Source organism: Rhinolophus ferrumequinum, chromosome 24, assembly GCF_004115265.2.
Source record: "Rhinolophus ferrumequinum isolate MPI-CBG mRhiFer1 chromosome 24, mRhiFer1_v1.p, whole genome shotgun sequence".
Taxonomy (NCBI): Eukaryota; Metazoa; Chordata; class Mammalia; order Chiroptera; family Rhinolophidae; genus Rhinolophus; species Rhinolophus ferrumequinum.
In genome coordinates, this window is record NC_046307.1 from 41,224,663 (window position 1) to 41,249,786 (window position 25,124).

Genomic DNA, 25,124 nt, shown 5'->3' on the forward strand with positions numbered 1-25,124 from the left:
ATTCAGCTTCAAGTTGTTGTCCTTTCAGTCTTAGTTGTGGAGGGCGCAGCTCAGCTCCAGGTCCAGCTGCCGTTTTCTAGTTGCAGGGGGCGCAGCCCATCATCCCTTGTGGGAGTCGAACCAGCAACCTTGTGGTTGAGAGGATGCACTCCAACCAACTGAGCCACCCGGGAGCTCAGCGGCAGCTCAGCTCAAGGTGCCGTGTTCAATCTTAGTTGCAGGGGCGCTGCCCACCATCCCTTGTGGGAGTTGAACTGGCAGCCTTGTGGTTGAGAGCCCACTGGCCCATGTGGGAATCGAACTGGCAGCCTTCAGAGTTAGGAGCATGGAGCTCCTACCGCCTAAGCCACAGGGCTGGCCCCTGGTCAATATTGATTTAACGTGCTTTACATACATTATCTCATTTAATCCTCACAACAAGCCTTTGAGGTAGATTTTGTTATCCTAACTTTACAGATGAGGAAACCGAGACTCAGAGAGGTTAAGTAACTGGCCTAAAACCATACAACTAGACAAGAGGGATCCTGGACCGGAACCCAGGAAGCCTGATTCCTAAGCTCATATTCTTAACCCCTACATGATTTCCCAAGCAATATTTTCATTCTAAATTCCTTCCTGAAATTACATTCATGTCTGCTCTTCACAGAGCTCAGCATCGGTCCTGATTCACTTGGTGTTGAGAGCGTTAATAAGAAAGTCATGGCTCTGGCACACTAACCAAACAGGGCCATTCATTTCGTCCCCACAACTCTGAGACAGCACTCACAATGCCGTCCCTTGTCTTTCTCTAGCCTCTATCTGTGTACCGTACAAATAGAACAAGTGGAACACAAACTCTATACTTTATATGAAACGGGGGACCATCTTCTGTCCACCAACCCTAATTTCTTCCTGGTCTGCCTTTACTGCAGGTTGTCAGGTGGCTTCTCTTTTCTGAAAAAACGTCTCGGAAGCCATTGTGAGACAGCTCAGCCTGAACCCAATGTCCAGGACTGGATGCTCCTTCTGCTCAGCACTATGAGCCAAAGACGACCAGATTCCGATGGCAAGACTCATTCCTGGTCCCAATTAGGGTAGAAAACTAGAATCTCTGTTGAGAGGCATTAAGATGGTGGCTGGAAATAGGATCTCAAGATTCAGCAAATCAAAATACAAAATGCCCAGGTAAATTTGAATTTCAGATAAAGAGTGTTTAATTTTTAAGTGTAGTATACTTGTACACTCATTTGAGAGCTACCACAGCTGAGGGTGAAGTGCAGAACTGGTCGCCAGAATAACAGAGCATGTGGGCTGAGACAAGCTGAGCAGTGCACCGACTTAAGATCCTTTGAGAAGTGATCAGAAAATGGAAATTCTGCCCTGATAATCCCCCTTTGACCTGGAGGCTTTAAGGAGCAGCAATCAAGGTAGCAAGGTAGCAAGTGGAAATTCAGAATTGTAAGTTGGCCACACCTACATTCTCCTCCAAGCTGGCTAATGGTGACACACTGCGGCCCCACCTACTGGCCAGAGGAATTTGTTTTGGTGATATCCATGATACAGATTTCATTTGGGTATATAATTCATCCTTTTCCTTTCGTTCATTCAACACATTTTTATTGAGCATCTACTATGAGCTAGTCATTAAAATAGTTGCTGCTGCTAAGTAAGCAAACACAGACCCAATCCTTGCCTTCCAACAAAAATACTTTTGTTGCATTTCTTTTTAAAATTTTTGTTTTCTCCACCGTAAAATTTCTCCTGACAAACAAATCACTGATTTTAAACAAGTATCATGTGCTATTTGCCTGTTGCAAGGGGAGCCATGAAGTCCTGTATCCCATTACCAAGTACTGCCTCAGTCATTCCCTTGGGGACAAGAGATCGTGGTATAAAAGCGGGTTAATCCTGTCAACCGACCTGCAGCAGGTAAAAAACTGATACCACAGGTCCAGTTTCAGGGGCTGACAGGAGTGCGTGGGGATGCTCCAAAGAGGGAGTCTTTGCTCCATGTTTCACAGGTGACACAATTCTGTCCATCAAGCTTGAAATAAATTTTTGGTTTTAGGCTTAAACAGTGTGTTTTCTCCTATGCTACATATTTATAAAATACAAACGTCGAGGTTCATGCTTGGAGGTTTTGAAGAAAGAGGGAAACAATAAAATGCCGGAAACAAATGAGTTTCAGGAACCGGTCAACCACTGAGAGATTTATCCTGAGAAAATACTTCCACTGGAAAAAATAAAAGCTATGAATATGTTACTTGCAAAACTATCTATAATATTAAAAAATAGGAAATAATACAAATGTCTAACAATAAGATAATATTAAGTTCATTACATCATAACTGAATAACAACTAAAACTATCTAGAGGAAAATCACTTATGATAAACTAAATAAAAGCAAAATTCAAAAATTATCTATATATTAGGTTCATGTAAATGTAATTGCAGTTTTTGCAATTATTTTTAACCTTTTAAACTGCAATTAGTTTTGCACCAACCTAATGCTATGATTACAAACGTTACAAACCTTTTAAATATAAAATTCACATTTTTCATGTTTATATAAATGTATAATAAAGTAGCAGTTAAGATAGTAAAATATAGTCTTTTTCTCAGCTGTTATTTACATTTTCTATAAAATTAAAAAATGAGTTTAAAAAGAAAAATATGAGGTGGAAGAAGAGCTAAGTGACTATATGTTTCTGTTAAGATTAGGATGTCTTTAGTTACAGAAAATGTAACTCAAAATGGTTTAAAACAGTAAAGGGGCCCTTTGGCTCATCTAACTGTGAAGTCCAGGATTGGGTCAGCTTCAGGCACCGTTTGCTCCAGGCTCTGACTTCTCTGGGCCTTTCCTGGGTCTGTCCTCTCCAGTGTGCAGGCTTCATCCTCAAGCTGGCTTTCCTCACAGCCCCAAGATAAGGGAAGTAAAGCTACAGGCTTCCTCTTTAATATCATTATTCAATAGAGGGGAGAGAAGGCACCTATACTGAATGAACAGGAATCCTAGCTTCACTCCAATTGATTCACTCATGTTCCAGACACTGGCCAAACATTACAGAGGTTGGCTTTGTTTTGAAAAAGTATTGTGATAAGGATACGATTATCCCGATTGGCTGAGACCAATTAACACCCACCCCTAGATCTGGGGGTAGTTCAATCCTACCCAAAGAGCATATAGGGAGGTGGGTGGCTTCCATGTTGGGTAGGGAACCTCAGTGTCCACTGTACTCTGCATGTGCAGGAGACTGTCAAGAAAAGCAGGCATGTGAGTCGGAAGGCAGTGAAAATTTAATAGATACATAGTGCCTTGGCTACTCACTTTAAGTGACTCCTTTCCCTTCTGAAATCATCTCAGCCATCATGGGAAGACATTCCAGATGAATTAGAGATAAAAATATTAATCACCTAGAAGAAAACATTGGAGAAAATATTTGTGTGTATATATTTTTTTTGGTTTGTGTAATGTTGGGGTAAAGAAAACCTTGTTAAATAAGATATGAGAACAAAAGCCACAAAAGAAAAGGCTGATAAATTTGAGTACTTCAGAATTTAAAACCTCTGTTGACAGGAACCATAAAGTTAACAGATGTGTGACATGTAGGAGAAAAATATATGACATTTATAGCAGAGACAAAGGATTAATATTCAGAATATGAGAGAATAATTTCCATTTCTTCCTTTTAGTAATAACTTTCCAAGTGTTAGTTGAACACAAAGCAGCACCGCCAGAGACTACAATTCCCAGCGCCCCCTGTAGCCAGGCATGGCCATGTGACTAAGGTCAGGCCAATGGGATCTGAGCAGGAAAGGCTAAGTACAATTGTCAAGTTCCATTCTTAAAAGCAAGCAGCTTTCATTTCCTCCTCGGCCATTTCTCAGGCGCTGGAAGGAGGTGACCTTGGGATAAGGACAACATCCTAGTGCTGTGGCTCCAAACTGCACAAAGTGCCCTGAGGTGCCACAGCGATCTTATAGGGGTGTTGTGGATATCTTAAAATTTGAGGAAACAAAGCAACATCTGCATTGTACATGAAATGCTGGCTTGAGCTAGTTCACGCTTTCAACATTAGATTGCTAAATTCCTGATGTTGCATCTTTATGAAGATGGACTGAGAAAGCAAGTACCTCTGGAATATTTAGGTGGAGCAGAAAACGAGAATGGTGGTTTCCAATCTGATTTTAAAGTTTGATAAATTATGCAGTATGCAAGGGACACTACACTGGTAGGATATAAATACTTAGGAACTTGTTTACAGCTAATTATTTAGTCGATGGACTTATTAGATACTTCTTTTGGCCTAGGAGCTCTGTGAAAAAATTTCTAAGTCACTTAAGGGTGCTGTGAACAGAAAGTTTGGGAAGCTCTGCTCAAACTAGTAGTGGGGTAATAAGACAGGAAGAATCTGGGTCCCTGTGCCAGCTTGTGGATCTCCTGGAGCAGAACTGCCTGCTGCTCCTGTACTGTCCACCTACCTCTGGACTATTGCACATGGAAGAAATAAGCTCTTTCTTATTAAAGCCATAGTGCTTCGGGGTCTCTCTGTTGTAACAATACAGCAGACATTGTAGGTGCCCTGCTCAGAACCCCACAGCCCTCGGGGGAGGATACTGGAGGACAGTTCCTGGACATGCCGATGGCTTCCTGAGTCTCTGCCTGAGGACGCTCTCTGTCACTGGGGCCGAGCGGATCTACGTGCGGGCAGGCTGGAAGGACGAGAAATCAGAGCTCTGAGTGATTGGGTGAATACCCCATCAGCTTTGCCAGTCAGACAAACAACTTGCAGGCATGTTTTATGGAGCCTCTCAGAGGGTCCCCCCATACCCATCTCTGCTCATAAACATGTTTTCTTGGCTTTCCACTCTTCTCTCACTCCTCCAATCAATCCCTCACCAGGTTTCCTGGGAACGCCTCCAAAAAATAAACTCCTTGTTCCAAATCCCTGTCTTGGGGTTTGCTTTTGGGGGAACCTAAACTAAGAGATACAGCTTAACCTGTACCCTAACAAATACACAAAATACATAAATAAGTACTGCAAAGCAACAAGAAAATGGTAAACAACTCAAACAAAAATGGCAAAGGGTAATTCTAAGCAATTCACAACAGAGGAAAGATAATTGGCCAATAAACACATAAAATGTTTTACATCACTAGAAACAGTCGTTATAATTCAGATGGTCCAGCACAGTAATTAAGAACACTAGTCTGAGTTTGAATGTGGCTCTAATACTTTATAGCTCTGTGACCCTCAAGTAATTATTTAACTTCTCTATGCCTCCGTGTCCTCAGCTACTAAAGTGGTGTAACAATATTTATCTCAAAGAGTTACTATAAAGATTAAATGATAGTTAAATTGTTTTTTTTTTAGGTTTCATACATTTATTCAAAAGGTGATTTAACGACAGAGTGAAGCATTTTTAGCATTACAAAATACAGTAATGAAATCTTTTCTTGAAATCTTTTTTCCCTGCATTTCTGTTTATTACAATTTTTATAATCCTGAAGAGAGTCTCTTTTCTGAGGTTTTTCATGCATTCAGGTATTTTGCATGATGTCTGATGTGATCAGTAATAAAGGTTGCAATGAAGTAGTAGCTATGATCATAACCCTCTTGTAATCTAAAAACAACAGGGGTTTTTTTTTCTGTGCAGGCAGCTATGAAGTTATCAGGTAGTAACTGTCCATCTGAAAGAAACTGGTCATCTTTTCCTTGATCAATTAGTATGTCCAGTTGAGAACCTGAGTAGGACTTCACAAGATGAGTAGCATCATAAGCCTTCCATTTACTTTGATCTGTTCCCAAATATCCACTAAAGGCCTTTTTGCCCCAAGGACAGAGCACTGGATTGCAAATTGGAGCAAATGCTGAGACAGATTTGTATTTTCCAGGATTCTTTAAAGCACAAATCAGAGCTCCATGGCCTCCCATGGAGTGGCCAAAAATAGACATCCTTTGGGGGTCCACTGGAAAATTGGCATTTATGAGTTGGAGAAGCTCCTCCGTTACGTAAGAGTACATTCTGTAGTTAGTTTTCCAAGGTTCTTCAGTGGCATTCACATAAAACCCAGCACCAGTGCCGAAGTCCCAGCTCTCATCTTCTCCTTTAATGTTGCAGCCACGAGGACTTGTATCTGGAGCAATGACAACAAGGCCGTGTTCTGAGGCAGCCTGATGATAACCAGATTTTGATATAAAATTCTGTTCTGTGCAAGTTAAACCAGACAGCCAATATAGTGCAGGGCATTTTCCAGTTTCTGCCTTTGGTGGTAAGTAGATAGCAAATTTCATTTTGCATTTCAGTTCAACGCTGTCATGTTCAAAAACTTTCTGCAATCCCCCAAAGCACTTGTTGCTGGAAATCTGTTTCAACGCCATTTTTTTCCTGTCCAATTGCTGCTTTTTTGTCTGTACCAAAAGGTAGATAATCCTGGTGTGGCTGCGGAGGCGGAGAGAAGAGAAGAAGCCGATAGTTAAAATTTTTAAAGTACTTAGAACAGCACATGGAACACAGTAAGTGATATAGTAATATGTAAGTGTTGACTGAGTAAATAAACAAAAATGCCATTTCACCCATCAGAATGGTAAATATTAAAGGAATAGATCTAGCAAATGTTGGCAAGGGTTTGGAGAAACAGGCTCTCTCAGCCATTTATAGGTGACAATTTAGTAGTATTTGTTAAAATTTAAAAAATGCCTATATTTAATTAGGCATTAAATTCTTTAGCCCAAAAATTCTACTTCTACTAGCAGCCCTAGAAAAATACACCTACTTGTGTGTAATGAAACTCATGCAGGTATTTCCACTGCAGCATTTTCTATAATAACAAAAACTGGAACTAACCTAAATGTCTAGTAATAGAACAGTTACATTAGAGGTTGTAAACTGGTGGCCCTCGGGCTAAATTTGTCCTGCCAGTGTGCTGGGCTTAGTCTGAACAATGTTTTAAAATTTTCAATTAGTTGCCAACATCAAAAAATTAGGATTTTTTTAAAATTAAAAAACCCCACATTTTCAGATACTCTTAAAACACTGGAATTCAAGTTAACAATCCCTTGGTCAATGTAAATAGCTACTTCTGCTTAGAACAAAACACAGCTTCTCTTTGTCACTTTACGGATGTTACCTGCATAGCCCCTGTAGGCACTAAAGCTTGGGACCCTGGCAGATGAGTTATGGCTCAGCTAAGTAATGAAATGCATGCAATGAGGTAAACACAACATAGTAACTATATATGTAGTGATATGGAAAGACCACCAACACATATTGTTGAGTGGGAAAAAAAAAGCAAGATGGAGAACTCTTATGTATAAAATGCCATTTCTGTAAGCAAGTTATAATATATATTTGTACATACACACTAGAATGTAAACTATAAAGTTCAGGGATTTTTCTGTTTTATTGCTGTGCTCCTAGTGTCTAGAATAGTGCCTGACATATATTGGGCACTCAATACATATTTGTTGAATAAATACATATATATAATTACATAAGTTTGAGAGGATACACACTAAATAAGTGATTAATGCTGTTAAGAGACTGGGATTTGGGAGAGGTGGCGATCAACGGAGATTTTTGTTCTGTACAGTTTAACTCTTACAAGGGGAACATAATATTGCATTACTTTCAAATTTTAAAAAGGCAACTCACCACAATATAAAATAGGTGATCAAACCAAGATTCATTTAGTCTCCACTGAAACCATCCAGAAAAAAATGAATGGGGATAAAAATAAAGTTCTGCATTTATGAGCGAATTCAAAACCACCCCCAGCTCAGAATTACCCAGCAGGGCGATGCGTCGGCTCGAGATACCGACGACTCCACCCACTCTGGACGCGAGGAGGCTCCACCTGTAACCAGTCTTCCCTGGTGATGTCACATCTTGATTTTATTTGTTTTCAGTTCTGTGTCAGGTTCATAAAGGCCTTGCATCCAACATATCAGAGGGTGCCCAGCTTGGTTAAGTTTTGTAAAAAGGAAAAAGCTTTTCCTTTTGGGGTAGGCAGCACAGAGAGACAGGAAGAGAGCCCTAAGGCCAGTGTTTGGAGATCAGACATTTCCCCTCAAAGGGAGGACCAGCCTGGCTCAGTTAGACAGGTTTGCAGAGGTACCAAGAATAGACTGGTCTCAGTGGATGCAGGGGCGTTCAGAGCAGAGGAACACCCCACAGGGCACTGACTTCTCAGTGCTATGTTTGAAAGCAGCTCTTTTCACCCCAGGTTCAACTATCATTAAACAGCTTTCCTTCTTATCCTCTTAAGTTTAGCATCAAGCAATTGTCACTGCTCCTGTTACCTAGGGGGCAAAAGTCCCCTTTTCGAGGACCCCAAGCAGGATTCTTTTCTCAATGGGTGTTATGAAGCCAATTATGAGACTAAAAGTGAGCGTTAACAGTGTAAGCTTTATTCAATGGCCAGAGAATGGAGAAGCGGGAGCCTAGCTCTCAAATCTGCTTCTTGTGGCTCTGGATCAAGAAGCTGCCCATACTGGGTGGAGCTGGGTCTAGGCAGATGAGGGGGAGAAACCTTCGTGGTTTTCCGGGAAGGAGGCGCCACCTTCTTGGAATTAGAGTTCCATCTTTTATTCTGTCCTTTTATGGTTTCTTCCAGTCATTGTCACGGTGATTGGCAACTGTTATGGCACTGGCAGGTGTGTCATTTAGTATGGAGATTAGATCATAATGAAGCTTGAGGTCTTCTGGAGGTCACCTCAGGGGTCCTCTTAGTCGTAGCTGGTTTTAACTGGTCCTTTCTTGAGAAGGAACTATTAATTGTAGGCCTTTCTGTTCTCAAAGATATGTATAGTTAGGGTAGGGTAGAAACTTACCCACGGACAGGAGCTTAGCTAGGTGACACAGGCCCACTTGTGGGGTAACAAATTCTCCCTTTTCTTATTTTCACTCCTCATTGCTGAGGGGTGCTGAGGACGAAGGTCCACCTTCTGCAACTTCTTTCAGTTGCATTTGGGCGCCCGTTAGAGATCCCATTAGAAGAGTGAAATTTTTCCCGTGCTAACCCTAACTAGGTTTGACTGTCCCCTGGCTTTACTCCCAGGTGTTCATATCCCTGTGTGACCACCATTTGGAGCTTGATTGATTCAAGTCTTTTAGAGACAAAAGAAAGTAGACAATTTAGGAGGCAGGGCCCAAGGATGAGTAGTAGAAGGATAGTGGCAAGAGGCCCTAAGAGAGGAAAGAATCAAGTGAGGTTAGGACAAGATTTTTGGCAGCATCCCAGATATGTTTGGAGTTGGTACGGGTTTTCCCATTTGGCTTGGTTAGATATTTCACAGATACCAACTTCTGCTTGGCCAATAGTGCTTATCCATGTATCCACGTACAGCAGGAGGAATTGATAACCATGCATACTCCTCCTTGTTCAGACAAAATATATCCTAGGGCTCACCTGTTATCAAGTGCTACGTTAGCCAGTGACTGTACTGTCTTTACCCAAAAATAAGACCTAGTGAGAAAATAAGCCCTAGCATGATTTTTCAGGATGATATCCCCTGAATGTAAGCCCTAATGCGTCTTTCGGAGCAAAAATTAATATAAGCCCCGTAGGCCACTTAGCATGTCTGTGGTCTTCCAAGCTATGGCTTCTAGGCTTCTATAAAGTTGGTGAGACCTCATGATATGTGAGCCCTCCCCATGGGGCTAGGCACCCTATGGTTGCTCCTATTCCTGCCAAGATCAGTCCAATCGCTCTTTTTTGTCTTGGATTGGTTACGGATTGATTATAGACTGTGACCTCGTTGGGGATTAAGTGATGGAGGGTGCATTCTCCCTGGTGCCAGGTATTTTCCAGGCGGGGCAGGCTCGGGCTAGCCTTTTTTCAGTGTCATGGGGGTGACCACATAAGAAAACATACCCAGGTGTGGCACATATGCTTCTGGGTGGCTTTCCCCACTTATTCAGGTCTAGGATCTGCTTGGCCCAGAAAGGCGAGTTTGTCTGGTTTCGGCAGACAAACTCCCAACCTGCCATTGAGAAGAATCAGCCAATCTTGTCTAAAGAACGTTGTTTTTGTGGTTGGAAAGGGATGTATATTTCCACTCCCTGGTAAGGGTCAAACAGGTAGCGCCCGACCAGCACACAGGGAGCTTCCATTCCTTGACTCTTGCAGACACCAATGAGTGTCATTAAAAGAACACGGAGTGGAAAATCGTTTAGGGTATACAGGAGATTGTTCCAGGCATGGGTGTACCCAGTTTGGTGATGGCTGAGGTCCACTGCTTGTGGATAGTGTGCAAGGGGTACACGGACAGCCGTTCTTTGGACAGTCTAGGGAAAGCCTAGCGCAGATCCCTGGCCGGTAAGGTTTATACATGTCCACATCAGGGAAAGGTCTTGGTCCAAATGGACAGTTATGGATGGGCGAGGTGAAGCCCATGGCACAGAAGTCAGATTGAGAACGAGGTTAGTTGGATGCACCAGTCTAGCTACTAGTTAAGAAGGGGCTGTTTGGGGATGTTGATGACATACCTAACGACGTGCCAGGTTTCTCTCTGTGCCTACTGTTTGGGGATGTTAACCAGTCGGTTACCGTCCCAAAAGAGGAGAGCAAAACTGAGACTGGGTGACGGGACAGAGGAAAAGAGGAGGAGCCCTATGATCTCCATGTGTGTCTCAGCGGGTCACTGTATGATAGCAACCTATGTGATTCTCCCTTTCAGGTACAGTCCAAGAAAGTATTAACATCTCAGGATGGGAGCCCACTAGTGAGACATGAGGGTGTTTCTCACCTTGGTTAGTGTTTCTATGGGACAGTACCTTGAGGTCTGACATAGCTCACAGGCTGGTTCTGGGCCAGTCGCCTGTCTTACCCTGGTATGATGGCTCCAAGGCGTTATTCCCTGTAACTTAAAGGCAGACTTCGTACTTAGAATTACTAACTAAGGCCCTTTCTATTTGGGCTCTCGCTGGTTTGCGGGCCTATTTCCCCTCCAGGTTTTCAGATAAATCCAATCTCCAGATTGGAAGAGATGAAAAATTAGACCGGAGGGTGAAGGTAGTTGTTGGTCTCCAAAGGTCTTGAGGGCTTTGGCTACTTCTCCGACGTGGGTGGCAAATTTTAGCTTGTCTAGGTCGTGGAGGTCTTCTTGACAAGTAGGCCCAGATGGGATAGGTCGGCCATACATTAATTCACATGGACTTCACGTTTCCCCTTCGGGGCTACCTGTAGTTTTTGTTTTGTTTTGTTTTTTTAAGGAGGGCACAGCTCATAGTGGCCCATGCAGGGATTGAACTGGCAACCTTGGTGTTATCAGCGCCACGCTGTAACCACCTGAGCTAACCAGCCACCCCTACCTGTAGTCTTAACAGGGCTATGGAGAGAAGGGAGATCCAGGGGAGATAGGTTTCTCGGCATAGCTTAGCTAAGGTTTTCTTGAATGTCTGATTGGTCCATTCTACTTTTTCTGAGGATTAGGGTCTCCAAGCGGTGTGGAGGTGCCATTTGATGCCTAAGACTTTCGAGGTGTTCTTAGTAATGGCTGATATAAAGGCTGGCCGATTATCGCTGTGGATTGATCACGGTGACCCAAATCTTGAGATGATTTCTTTTAAGAGAGTCTTTGAAACCTGTAGGGTGGTTTTGGTTCAGGTGGCAAACGCCTCTACCTATCCGGAAAATGTGTCAGTAAGTACTAGTAGGTATCTAAAATTTCCTCCAGCCTTTGGCATTACAGTAAAATCAATCAGTCAATCTTCTCCACGTTGCATGTCCCGATATTGGGTTGGGTGGACGTGTTTTCCAGGGGCCCCAGTGGGATGGGTATTAGGGTTGTTCAAATAGCAGGTAGGTCAGGTTTCAACCATTTCCCAAACTATGTAGGTCTCAGAAATTATGAGTCACCATTGTTTTGCATAGCCAGTTGTAGAGTGCTTCCTGGCCAAAACCAGTGTGCTTCCCTAATAGCCTGTAGAGCTATGTCTCTGGGGAAAAGAAACTGCCTATAGGGACTTACTAGCCATCCTGGGTGATCAGAGCTCCTAGTATAGCCCCATTTAAGAGTCTTTTCTTGTTTTCTTGGGGAGTAGATGGGAGTATATGAGCTGGGATCCAGAGGTGATGGCAATAACGATAATTGGAGAGGAGTTCCCTCGGTGGCTGCTGCCAGGCCACTAAACCTGCCCTGTGGTTTCCTCGTACATGCTCAGCATCTGCCCTTCGGTGTCCTCGGCAGTGCATCACAGCTGCCTGTCCAGGCATTCTGACAGCTTCTAACAGGCGCAGGATTTCGGTGGTTTTTTAATCTGTTTATTTCCACAGATTAATATGCCTCCTTCTTTCCATATAGCCGCATGTACAATGGAATAAACCCATTTAGAATCAGTATATATATTGAGGATTTTATCTTTTCCCAGTTCTAGGGCTCTGGCTAAAGCAGTTAGTTCAGCTCTTTGGGCGGAACTTCCTGGTGGTAGTACTCTAGCGCCTATGGTCTCAAAGAGGAGATGACAGCATATCCTGCCTTTCTTCCCCCCCCCCCCATGAAGTTGTTCCCATGTGTAACGCAGGTAAACTCTACATTATCAAAAGGCTTGCTTTTGAGCTCTGGCCTACTGGTGTATATTTCCTCTAGTACCTCTAGGCAGTTATGGGTTATGCTGCCTTGTTCTGTGGGAAGGAGGGTGGCAGCGTTCAGAGTACTACAGACCTGGAGGGTCACATTTACGTTTTCAAAAAGCATAACTTGTAACTGAAGGGTTCTTCCTGGAGACAGCCATTCCACCTCCCTTTCTTTTATGAGAGACTGAGTGTGATGGGGGGTGGTCCAGATAGTTAGGGGTTGTCAGAAAGTTAATATTTCTGTCTCTTTAAGGAGGAGGCAATAGCGGCTACTGACTTAAGGCAAGGAGGCCACCCCTTTGTTGCTGAGTCTAGTTGTTTAGAGAAATATGCTATTACCCTAGTGAGGGGACCAAGCGTTTGGGTTAGGACTCCTAGGGCTATTCCCTTCCTCTCTGTGCATAGAAGTAGAAGGGCTTGCTCAAATCTGGTACGGCCAGCGCTGAGGAGGGAGAACTAGGGAGGCATTGGGACAAGGGGCAGGGGAAAGAGCCAGGGGAGTGGGTGGGACTGCGACGGGTCAGGGTTGGACACTGGCAATTCGGGTGGCAGGGCTGTTGCCTTTGGAGGAGGGAGCAAGTTTAGGGGGTTCTCAGTAAATTCTAGAACTGGAAACAATGCCTTCGGTTCTGTTAAAGTAGGCCCTTTGGCCTGTAGACTCCATTTCTTCTGTGGGCCCTTGTTCTGATAGAGGGCCATTGAAAACTGGACACAGGGAATTTTCCCCCATTTTTTTTTAGTTTTTGTCAAAATAAATCTAACTGGAGTATTGTACTGTAATTGTGGGAGCCATTAACCGGCCAACTTTTCTTCGTCCTCCAATTTATATTGGGGCTAGGCTGTATTACAGAAAAAGATTAGTTGTTTTTTGTTAACGGATGGTACCCAAATGATTTTCTATTCCACAGAATGTACCCCCAACGGGGAGCCCTCCCGGATCGAGGTCTGGTTGCCCACACCGTAGATCTGTGATTGCAGGTCAGTTTTCAGTTCCGTAAGGGGTTGAAACAATAGTTAAGAGGAACACAGACCCCACAACTTTTTGCCCACATAGAGAATTTCTCAGCTAAATCCTGGCTCCAGCTGGCAAGCTGGTGGTATGGTTGGCCTCTGTGATACAAGGCACAGACGTGACAGGAACACTGGCAGATCAGATATGGGCCTGACCCGGCCGTTCTGGTGAAACCCCGGCCGTTCTGGTCTAACTGCTAGACCTTGTGGGAAAAGCGGCAGTGGGAGTCTAGCTAGAGTAGCCTCAATTTGAGAGGGTGTCTGAAAGGAATAAGAGACCAAAAACCTGAGGACAATTGGCTAAGACATTTCTTTACAGTAAAAAGAAGGCCCAGGGTTTCCTAGATCATAAATCGAAATGGACCAAAATACGAAACATCTTCCAGGGTAAAGGAAGGTTACAACGTCAAGTCGAGGAGGAGAGAAAAAGACTGAGAAAATGTGAGATCCGGTCCGTGCAAGCCGGGGAAGAGGAAGGAGAGAAGCAAATTACTTGATGATCAACCAGAACTGGTGGAGGCCAAGATGGATTCCAAGAGGATGGGTCAAAGAGAAGCAGAAGAGGATGAAGAACAGTAAGAAAATAGACATTTATAACAGAAACAAGATATCCCTTAGATTTGGTGTCTTTCCTGGGTGTTGCCTGAAAATCCTGTGATCCTGGGTATCGTGGTTCCTCTCTCACCATTTCCGGAGCCCCGCCTGAAGTGAGCTCCCTACTCGGGATGGAACCAGTGACCTCATGCCAGGCGTCCCTGAGCATGACCCAGGTTTCCTCGACCTACTTAGTCCAGGGGGTCTTCTCCTCGGTGCCTACTTCCAGCGTCACCGTGCTTGGCTGTTAGAGGTGCCCAATTTTGTTTTTGGTGTCTCCTGCACCTCCCCGCCTCCACTCCTGCACTCGACAGCCAAGGATCAAGGCCGTGTTAGCAGGACGAATGAGGGTTCCCAAGGGGCAGGATGTTCAGAGCTGTCCCGAAACAGCAGGAGCAAAGATAATGGAACGGTTCGGACATACGTATCCCAAGGGTGTGGTTGGCAGAGAGCAAAGCAAACGGTCCACCACGAAGACAGTGTATGAACCTCTAAGTGTGCCTGCCCTGGGCCGCCTGGGGCCCCTGCGTGGCTGGGAGCCGGGCCCTGACTGGGTTCTACAAGGCAGCTGGGAGGTTCGGTCCGCTTCACAACATAGGCGTCCTCGCCGCACCAGGCCCAGGACGGTCTTTTTTGTTCGAGTCCTCTCTAAAGTTCGACCTTCCAGCAGTCAGGCTCTACCACAGTCCTGAGGGGCCCAGACACAAAACGAACAACCCCCTGAGGGGCCAGAACAGGAACTGTAGGCCACACTCCCCCAAGGCCACCTGAACTTCCGCCGGAAGTCGGCATGGCTGCCAGCGTCGCGTGGTGACGTCACGGGTCCGCCGGAAGTCTGGGGGCGCGCCCTTGGAGGCGCTGGGTCCGCGCTGCTGGCGGTTGGTCGCTCCTGGAGGTAAGGCGGCCTCCGCTGGGCTTTCAGGTATTCCCGCTGGCTCAGGAGTGTCCGTCTCCCTGTCTATCCGGCCCTTCCCCCTCGTGTGTGGGCCGTAACCCACCTCCACCCGCCCAGGGTCCGGGCATCCCCAGTGTTCCCTTGGAGCCTTCTGCACTCCGCCCCCCACCCTGAGTTCCGGCTCCCGGGGAAAGCTCCGGCCAGACCCACCCGCCGAGACCCTAGGGTTGAGGGTAGCTTCCGGGAGGCCCTTCTGTCGAGTCCCCAGCGTGGGCACCTCCGGGATTGGTACAGACACCAGTGACCGAGGCTCCCAGCTTATTTTTTTCTAATTAGCTTTTTCTGCCTAAATCTTATAACCCCTTTCACTCTGCGGGGTCTCATCATCCCCCGACTTCCAAATTCTTTTTCACTATGTTTTCCGCTCCTGACTCCTATTATGTGAGTGCTCTTATGTGAGTTGAATTGATCTGTCTTTGCAGCCAGATTCAGCCTCCTGGAGGAACCATGTCTCCTGCAACTTTGGGTGTCACCTGTTGCGCGAGGCGCATGCAACTGCGCCAGAGATGAAGTTTGAATTCTCGTGAATGTTGGGAGGAGGAATGCCAGAACTCCAGGCGGAAAATTATCCAAGCATGAGAAATATGTAGGCTGGGGAACCTGAATCACCTCGTGAGAATTGCTGCTCTTTGGCTCCTCTGTTTTATCTCCTGAATAGTTTCTAGTTTGGTTATCTCATCTGTAAGCCTGGCCAGAATCGCTTGCTAAGTCGCTTGCTGTACCAATTTTTTAATACAGGCCTGTATTAATACATCACTTCATAGGACGGAATGCCTGATCCTGGGCCCTTGGTTGCCTTTAGGGGATGCTTGTTCTAATAGCATTGTCAACAGTTACTTTTGCCCACATTTCTGTATCAATGTCTGTGATTATTTATATTTAAGGAAGTAAAAAAAAAAAAAACGATCTGTTGCCTGGGGGACGCAAGATGGACGCATTTTGCATATTTTTCCCCACTTTATTTTGGACTTAACAAATAGGAAATGCTCCAGAGCATACCACGGTGGTTTGATTAGGGAGCTTTTGAAGAAGAGAGAGAGCTCAGGACCTTCTGGGAGGTCCAACTGAAGAGGCAGTGTGTGCTTGAGGGCTGATGAATTCTGTTTTGGGAGCCATTTAGGGAGCTGATGTCTGAGACTGTGTCCTGTATTGATGTTAATACTGTGTGAACAGCATTAACAGCATTTCTGTTCCTTTGTAGCCCCAGGATGGACTTCCTAGTTCTCTTCTTGTTCTACCTGGCTTTGGTGCTGATTGGTAGTGTTATGATCTGCATCTGTTCCAAAACCCATTACCTGAAAGGCCTGGTCAGCGGAGGTGCACAGGTAACAATGAGACCACTGGATTTTGAATACCACCTGTCTAAAAGGGCTCAGCAGTTTCCTGACAGAATGAAAAAGAGATGCCATTTTTATTCATTTGTTCACTTGTTTCATTTATGGTAGTTGGGGTATATTTGAAAGTCTCTCCCTCTCTCTCTCCCTGGGGTTTTGTTGTTGTTGTTGAAGCTAATCTGATGATGATGCTTTGAGAGAAGATAGCATTCTCAAGGTTAGCTATTTTTCTCTGGATTTGAAGCGTATAATTGGGCATAGATATGAGCGGTGCCTGTCTGGCGGGGCCTGATGGGTGAACTGGGGGATATATGAGCAGAAAGCTAAGCATTGGGCTGCCAACCCTCCATCAGGGATCAAAGTGAGCAAAATTGGGATGGGCAGCCCTTGGGAAGGAATTGACTTGGGAGGGACCTGGGCTAATGGCCAGTGATTTGGAGGTGGACCTTGGAAATGAAGATGGAACTCAAGGCAGGGAAAGGCACGTCGTTTGCAGTGGCATTACTTAATCCACCCCTTCTGCTCACCTCTCTGCCTGAAAACCCTGACATGATTCCTTCTTTGGGACCAGAAATGGAATTGGCAGCAAAGGAAAGTCAGCTGAGGGAAGCCCTCCTCTCTGTTCTGTCTTAAATTTCTTCTCTGCCCATATGCAGAATCACAACTTAATATCACCAGCACTGCCAACTGAACATGAAGCTTCTGATTTGCTAGGGGGGAGGGGGGAATGAGAAATGAAATTGAACCTTTCTTTTTTTTTGTTTCAGATATTTTCCTATATAATTCCAGAATGCCTTCAGAGAGCTGTGCTAGGATTGCTTCATTACCTCTTTCATACAAGGTATTTATGTTTCAGAGTTAAATATTATCTCCTTGTTAATTGTTGCTGTCCTATAGCTTCAGGAAGCGCCTTGTTGTTTTCAGCATGGTATGGGGAAGGATGCTGCAAAGGATCGAGAGTCCTGGGTTTGAACCTCTACTCATAGATAATCTGCCTTTTCTCTCTGGGGTTTGGACATGTCTACTTTTAAACAGAGGTATTTAAAGAGCAGGAAAATATTGGCATGCATTTCTGTAAAAAGAAATATATTCTGCTACTGAGATCTCAATTATCATCTCTGGTATTGAGATGAAAACAGATAACATTTATTGAGTACTTACTATGTGCTAGGCACTAGGTGAAATGTTTCACGTGTGATTCTTACTATTATCTCAAGCCCAAAGGAAGTAGTTGGCCCTTGGCTAACTTTCCTGAGTATTGCATGATTTCTTCATAGAGAAACCCCCATGATGAACAAGCCATGTTCCTATTTCCTTTTAGAAACCACACCTTCATTATCCTGCACCTCATCTTGCAAGGGATGGTTTATACTGAATACACCTGGGAAATATTTGGCTATTGTCAAGAGCTGGAGTTCTCCTCGTATTACCTTTTTCTGCCCTATGTGCTGCTGATTATAAACCTTTTTTTTTTCACCCTAAGCTGTGTAACTGATCCTGGTAAGTTGAGGCTCTTGGTGTAGATTGGTGACCACTGAACTGTCAGTCTTACCGCTAGTGCTACAAATAGTGACCCTCTAAGGACTTTGCAAAAGATTTGATATATTGTGTTTGCATGATCTTTCAATTTTGAGTGTTTTCTAAGTTTATTTTTTTCTTTGACCCATCAGTTATTTAGAACTGTTTAAATTTTTCCATACAAATTTTTTAGTTTAATTTTCTGATACTTTCACTTAATTGTGTTACATATAGACCTTATGGTTGTGTAGGATATTATTTCTTTGGGAAATTATGTTGATATTTGCATTATGCCTGGGCATGTATGCTTGAAAAGAATGTGTTCCTGGGTACAGAGAACCGTACAAGTGCATTAGATCAAATTTGTTAATAGTGTTCAAATCTTTTATATTCATAGTAATTTTTTGTTTGTTTGATCAGTCAGTTACTAAGAGGTGTGTTACCTCATTGTGATGGTAGATTTGAAAGATTTCTCCTTATAGTTAGTTTTTGCTTCACATTTTGAAATTAATGTGTGTGAGTATGTATATTATATGTATGTTATTATTAGTTGCATTCAGGTTTAGAATTAGTATTATTTCTTCCTTGAATCTTTTTACAAATTATAATGAGCCTCTGTCACTAGTAATGCTCATTGGTCTCAAGTCTCTTTTGTCTGATATTGATATTATTATACTTTCTTTTGATTGATATTTGCTTGTTTTTTCCTGCCATTCTTTTACTTTTAACCTTTCCTGTCCTTGAAGCACTACAAAATGTCCATCAACTGATGAATAGATAAATAAAATGTGGTATACCTATTTAGTGGACTATTATTCAGCAACAAGAAGGAATGAAGTACCGACACGCTACAACATAGAAGAGCTTTGAAAACATTGTGTTCAATGAAAGAAGCCAGATACAAAAATACAAATATTTGTATAAAGTATTCACAAAAGACAAATCCATAGAGACAACATATTGATTAGTGGTTGCCAGGGGCTGGGGGATTAGAGAGAAATGGGGAGTGACTGCTAAGGGATTTCTTTTTAGGGTGATGAAAATGTTCTAAAATTGATTGTGGTGAAGGTGGCACAACTCTGTGAATACACTAAAAACCAGCGACTTGTACATTTTAAATGGGTAAATTGCTTTTATGCATTGAAATTTAATAAAGCTGTTAAAAATTCTAAAATGAATTATTTAAAATAAAATAAATTTTTATTTATTTTATTTAAATAAATAAAAAACTAAAGTTTTTTTTATTTAAAAAAACTAAATCTAGCAGTTTTAGTTGTGCTGTGTCAGGACAGGTTTTGTGAATATCCGGTCCACTGTATTGCCCAAAACTGACATGTGTTCTTACTCTTTTCAGGCACCATAACAAAAGCCAACGAATTATTGTTTCTTCAAGTTTATGAATTCGATGAAGTGATGTTCCCAAAGAACGTGAGGTGCCCCACTTGTGATTTAAGGAAACCAGCGCGATCCAAGCACTGTGGTAAGTGTGGTCCCGGCTGCCCCTGTCCCACCCTTTCACAATAGACACGTGGCCTTCATCTGTGAGGGAACATTGCGTAAGTCGGAAAGCTGGGCCATTTGACCCCCAGACATGGGACAGCCATTGCTTGGAGAGGTTTCTTTCAGATGTGTGGTGGTGAGGTCTTGGGCTCTTGTACAGTGGGCAGCCCTCCATCCTGGGAAGCCTGTCCTCTGCCATGTGGCAGGGCGTGCTGCTCAAGAGATGTTTGTGCAGGATATTGTGCTTGCAGATTTCATTCCTAGCAGCACCTGTTCTCGGGAGTTGCCAGGACTCTAGTGCTGTCTGACAAAAACACAGTGTAGGCCACATACATGATTTTACATTTTTTCATAGCCACATTACAAAAGGAAAAAGAAATCGGTGCAATTAATTTTAATCATACATTTTATTCAACCTAACATATCTAAAATACTATTTTAACATGTAATCGATATTTTTAAAAAATCATTCATGGATTAGTTTATATTCTGTTTTTCGTAGTAAGTCTTTGAAATCTGATGTGTATTTTACATTTATAACACATCTCAATCTCGACACTAAATTTTCATTGGAAATACTTGATCATGAAATTTGCAGATGGAAGAGCAGATTCACATACCCAAGCTAGTCCAAACATTCTTAAAACATTTTTCAGTCACTGAAGACGTAGCAGAAAGTCATTTTCCTTTAATACCCACACCAACATTGACGTAATGGTTCATTTTTGTCAGAAGTATTGATGTGACTTTAAAGCCAAAGCTTTAGTTTTGAAACTATTTGTCTAAGTAAATTCACTAATTCTTGTGTCACCTCAGTATTATTCACATTGACCTCAAAAGGAGCATTGCACAAATTGAAAAACAACTGTAAGTTTATCTGTGTCAGCAAAGTATTCTTTCCAGTTTTTCTTGTAGCCATGTTTCAGATGCTCAGTACCTACATGGGGCTAGGCTGGTGGCTACTGTTTGGACACTGCAGTTCTAAAAGCTTGGTGACAGCAGCTGCCATTTCCCCAGCTCATACTTTCCGTGGTCGGTTTGTAAAAATGTCAGTAGGTGTGCATGGTGTCAGTGTCTCATCAAGGACCAATCCAGGGCGGTGACTTCCCCCGTTTCTGTGCAGGTGTGTGTAACCGGTGTGTGCACCGTTTTGACCATCACTGTGTTTGGGTGAACAACTGCATCGGGGCCTGGAACGCCAGGTACTTCCTCATCTACCTCTTGACGTTGACGGCCTCAGCTGCCACCATGGCCATTGTGAGCATTGTGTTTCTGGTTCGGTTGGTGCTGTTGTCAGACTTGTACCTGGAGACTTACGTGGATGACCTTGGACACTTCCAGGTTATTGACACCGTCTTCCTTATTCAGGTAATTAATTATTCAGGTAATTATGTTGTGGGCTGTATGTTTCAAACTTGGGAAAAGGACATTTGTTTGCCCAGTAAAAACATGAAGCCATTCCTTTTTTTAAAAAATTGATATATAATCTTTTTAAATTGATAAACAATTCACATACCATAAAATTCGCCCTTTTAAAGTAACAATACAGTGATGTTAGTGTATTCGCAGAGTTATGGAACCATTACCACTAATTTCAAAATATTTCATCACCCCAAAAAGAAATCCATACCTATTAGCAGTCATTCCCATTCCCTTCTCTCCCCAACTATGAGAACCACTCATCTGCTTTCTGTCTCTATGGATTTGCCTTTTCTGGGCACTTCATGTAATTGGAATCATACAACATGTGGCCTTTGGTATCTGGCCTCTTTCACTGAGCATCATGTTTTCAGGGTTCAGCCAGTACTTCATTCCTTGTTATGGCTGAAAAATAGTCCATTGTTTGGATGGACCACATTTTATTCCAATTGTCAGTTGATGGACATTTGGGTGTTTGCGGTTTTTGGTTATTTTTGAATAATGCTGCCATGAGCATTTGTATACAAGTTTTTCTGTGGACATAGGTTTTTATTTATCTTGAGTTATATGTATATAGGAGTGGAATTGCTGGGTCATATGGTAACTCTATTTGTAATCATTTGAGGAACTGCCAGACTTTTCCAAAGCAGGTGCACCGTTTTACATTCCCACCAGCAGTGTATGAGGGTTCCAATTTCTCCACATCCTTGCCAACACTTGTTGTTATCTCTTTTTTATTATAGTCTCCTAGTTCTTTTATGTCCTCGAAGCAGAGTCCTTTATAATTATGCATTTGAATATGTCTTAATGCCCTTTTCTTTTTTTTTATGAAATGGACATTTAGTAGCCTAGTTGCCCATTAGAATAGCTCATGTTCTGGATTTGTCTGTTTCCTAATTGTGTCATCTAGTATGTCTCTATTTCCTTATATTAATGTAAAACTGAAGGTTAGTTGTAGAGCCTTGATTAGATTCATTTTTCTTGGCAAAAATGCTTCCTAGGTAGAGATGTGTATTTCCTAATGCATCCCATCAGGCAGAACCTAGGGTCTGTGAAGCCTGGGTTGATTCATTGGTTAAGGTGGTGGCCACTATCTGTCTCCATTGGCGAAATGCATTTCCCCCTCGGCCATGGGTGATCCGTGTGTATGGTTTTGGTTTTGTATTTGGGAGTTTCTTTAGGATAGATTGAACAATATATGAATCCTGAGTCAGATTATCAACATTTATAAGTCTTTTGACATTAACGTATATCGTCACATTGCTTTTTAAAACCATGTTCTTCAAGCAGCAAGTAAGTGACCGTTTTACTGCGTCAGAGGAAGTGCCTGTGGTGGGAGGCACCTCTAGTTTGACGAGAAAACATGGTGTGCCCTTTTAAAGTTGCATTTCTTTCATTACTTTGATTACTTGTTTGTCAGTCATTTGTGTACCTTCTTTTGTGGATGATGTCTTTTTATTAGTTTGGTGCAAAAGTAATTGCGATTTTTGCATTTTTTTTTTTTTAACCTTTTAAACCGCAATTACTTTTGCACCAACCTAATAACTGTTTATCTGTTTGACATTAGAATAACTTTTAATTTGAGGTCTTTATGTAATAATAGTTCCTTCTTGTATTTGTTTTCTATTTGTGTATTTCCTTTGTATAAAAAAGTTTAAACATTCTTCCTCATCAGATCTGTTTTCTTTGTAATTTGAGTTAGAACATATCCCGCATCAAGAGTTTTGATAAATGTTTGCTTTTTTCCATTTCAAAAATAATGGGACTCTTTCAAAATTCTTTATTTTGTTTATTATAAAAAATAACTTACAATAATTCAAGCAGTCCAGAAGTTTAAAACGAAAAGGGGAAATGGGTGAGGAATAAGTCAAGGTGGTCAAAAGGTACAAACTCTCAGTTGACAGATGAATAAATCCTGGGGATTCTTATGTAGAGCATGGTGACTATAGTTGATAACACTGTTTTGTATACTTGAAAGTTGCTAAGAGACTAGCTCTTAAAAGTTCTCACTGCAAAAAAGAAAAATTGTAACTATGAGGTGCTGGATATGTTAACTAACCTTATTGTGGTAATCATTTCGATGCATACATACGAAATCTTTATGTTTTGCATTAGTTGTACACCTTCAACTTTCAAAATGTTATACGTCAATTATTTCTCAAAACTGGGGGGAGCGGAAGAAAATTTAAAACATCTTGAAAATAAAATGAAATGAAAACTTATACCCCTCTTCTCCCTTCCCAACACTTTCACTCCCTAGAGGCAACCACTTTTGTATTTTGATGTGTATACCTATGTTTGTTTATATTCCCACATACCTTCTAGGGTCAGTTTTGTGTTTACAGAAAGAGGGTCTGTTGTGATCCTTGCATCTTGTCTTGTTCGTTGGACAATATATTACCAGCATCTTTTCCAAATTAGTACATAGAAATTAACCCATTTTAACGGCTCTTTATTTTTCCACAGTATGACTTTCCCAGAGGTTTACTCTTCCTCGTGGATGGACATTTAACTTGTTTCTTTTGGAAAGAGGGGCTGTACATGTACCCCTGTAGTCATTTCATTTTGAGAGTGGTCTCTTCTTTCCATCTTGACTTCATTTTGATGTGTGAACTAAGATCTACATTTATGTCTTTGTTCATTTTATAAATAGCTAACTGCCATAGCACCATCCCGAATATCCTTTCCCTTTTCCTTCAGTGTGCACACTTCATTTATTCCATATTAAACTCTTGTACACACTAGCATTTCTTCCCGGGTCAGTGCTGTGTATGGTTTGATTTGTATTCAGGGGGCCAGATGTGCACGGAAGTGGGTGAGCTGGGGAGGCAGCTCTGATGATCTTGTGGACAAGACCAGGGCTGGTGGGTGCTGACCCTTACTTGTGTCATACATAGCCCAGCGCCTAACGTGCTGCTTCTTCTTTGCCCCCAGTACCTGTTCCTGACCTTCCCAAGGATTGTCTTCCTGGTGGGCTTTGTGCTGGTGCTGAGCTTCCTCCTGGGCGGCTACCTGTGCTTTGCTGTATACCTGGCTGCCACCAACCAGACCACTAACGAGTGGTACAGAGGTGACCGGGCCTGGTGCCAGCATTGCCCCCATGTGGCCCGGCTCCCATCAGCAGAGCCTCAGGTCTACCGGAACATTCACTCCCACGGGCTTTGGAGCAACCTTAGAGAGATCTTTCTACCTGCTGCTGTACATTATGAGAAAAAGAAGAAATAAGAATGGGAAGAGGGTTACTGCCTTTTAAATATAGTATATGTTTATTTATACATATGGATACTTTCTAAGCATTCGTCTTTTTGTTTTTTTTGGGTTTTTTCCCGGTTTCTGCTGTGTATTTATTAATCAGCTTTTAGTGGTTCAGGAAAGGAAAACTAGTGTGTACTGAGTGCATAACAGAAATCCCCCTGGCTCATCATCTGTTCACTTGGCCTGTTGGAACGGAGCTTCTCTGAAGTCCTGGTGCCAAGACGATCAGATATGGCTTCTCAGAGGTTCCAGTTGACCTGGGTTTCCCACTCTACCCTCTAGGCTCCCGGACAGGATGGGCCTTATGGCACTGTCCCCTGATGTGCAGGAGGGGTAAGGGACTTGGAGTTGTGCCTGGCTGTGCCACTTTGATGCCCTTCCCATCTCTCCCAAGGAAAGGCTTTGGTTTTTTTTTTTTTTTTTTTTTCTGTTTATACCCAGCGTCTTCACCCAGGCCTGCCCTCTGGCCTGCATGGGTCTTTTACATGAGTCACATTTCTGTACTTGTGGCCTCACGCCTGCCCTCCAGTGGCCTCTTGTGGCCATATTCAAGTCTTTTCTGCCCTATTTTTAAAATCCCAAACTGACCCCTCAGTTAATTCAGTACAGAGAGATGAACGCAGGAAAAGAGATTCCTAGAAAGTGGAGAATGTTTAGGAGCAGGACACTTAAGATTCCCATGGCCCTCCCAGGCCACTCTGAAGGGGGTTGGGGAATAGGAACTCTGAGGACAGGATCTTGCAGTCGGGTAGGGAGGCATCATTTGTCATTAGAGCAACCTCGTGAGTTCAGACTAGATACAATCTTTTAAGATGGATCGGTGAGGCCTGAGCCTGCGCCCTGCACCACCACCCCAGTCCTTACCGGTAGGAAAGCACGGTGAAATGAAACCTGTAGGCTCTGACCCCCGGGCAAAGGGAGCAGAGCGAGCCTGGGCCTGCCTTGCGAGGTTGCGGGGGAGCGCGAGACCCAATGAGC

The 25,124-nt window shown here is 43.0% G+C and overlaps 2 protein-coding genes across 6 annotated transcripts; one reads left to right on the forward strand and one right to left on the reverse strand.

Annotated features, from left to right (window-relative positions):
* Nucleotides 1-5,355: 5,355 nt before the first annotated feature.
* Nucleotides 5,356-14,931, reverse strand: LOC117016441 (S-formylglutathione hydrolase). Of its 3 annotated transcripts, none has more exons than XM_033095684.1 (2): nucleotides 14,204-14,931; nucleotides 5,356-6,424 (listed from the first exon to the last, which is right to left on the reverse strand). In XM_033095684.1, the coding sequence occupies exons 1-2, from the start codon at nucleotides 14,332-14,334 to the stop codon at nucleotides 5,515-5,517; spliced, it is 1,041 nt and encodes a 346-aa protein (XP_032951575.1). In that variant the 5' UTR covers nucleotides 14,335-14,931; the 3' UTR covers nucleotides 5,356-5,514. The 3 variants fall into 3 exon arrangements, with proteins under 3 accessions (XP_032951575.1, XP_032951577.1, XP_032951576.1); XM_033095686.1 differs by lacking the exon at nucleotides 14,204-14,931 and adding an exon at nucleotides 7,771-7,935; XM_033095685.1 differs by lacking the exon at nucleotides 14,204-14,931 and adding an exon at nucleotides 7,637-7,652.
* A 51-nt stretch (nucleotides 14,932-14,982) lies between these two features.
* Nucleotides 14,983-24,184, forward strand: ZDHHC4 (zinc finger DHHC-type palmitoyltransferase 4). Of its 3 annotated transcripts, none has more exons than XM_033095682.1 (8): nucleotides 14,983-15,060; nucleotides 15,543-15,732; nucleotides 16,322-16,445; nucleotides 17,222-17,295; nucleotides 17,776-17,954; nucleotides 19,327-19,452; nucleotides 20,596-20,840; nucleotides 23,826-24,184. In XM_033095682.1, exons 3-8 carry the CDS (start codon nucleotides 16,329-16,331, stop codon nucleotides 24,114-24,116), a joined length of 1,032 nt encoding a protein of 343 aa, XP_032951573.1. In that variant the 5' UTR covers nucleotides 14,983-15,060; nucleotides 15,543-15,732; nucleotides 16,322-16,328; the 3' UTR covers nucleotides 24,117-24,184. The 3 variants fall into 3 exon arrangements, with proteins under 3 accessions (XP_032951573.1, XP_032951571.1, XP_032951572.1); XM_033095680.1 differs by having other exon boundaries at nucleotides 15,543-15,706; XM_033095681.1 differs by having other exon boundaries at nucleotides 14,995-15,087; nucleotides 15,543-15,706.
* The last annotated feature ends 940 nt before the right edge of the window (nucleotides 24,185-25,124 follow it).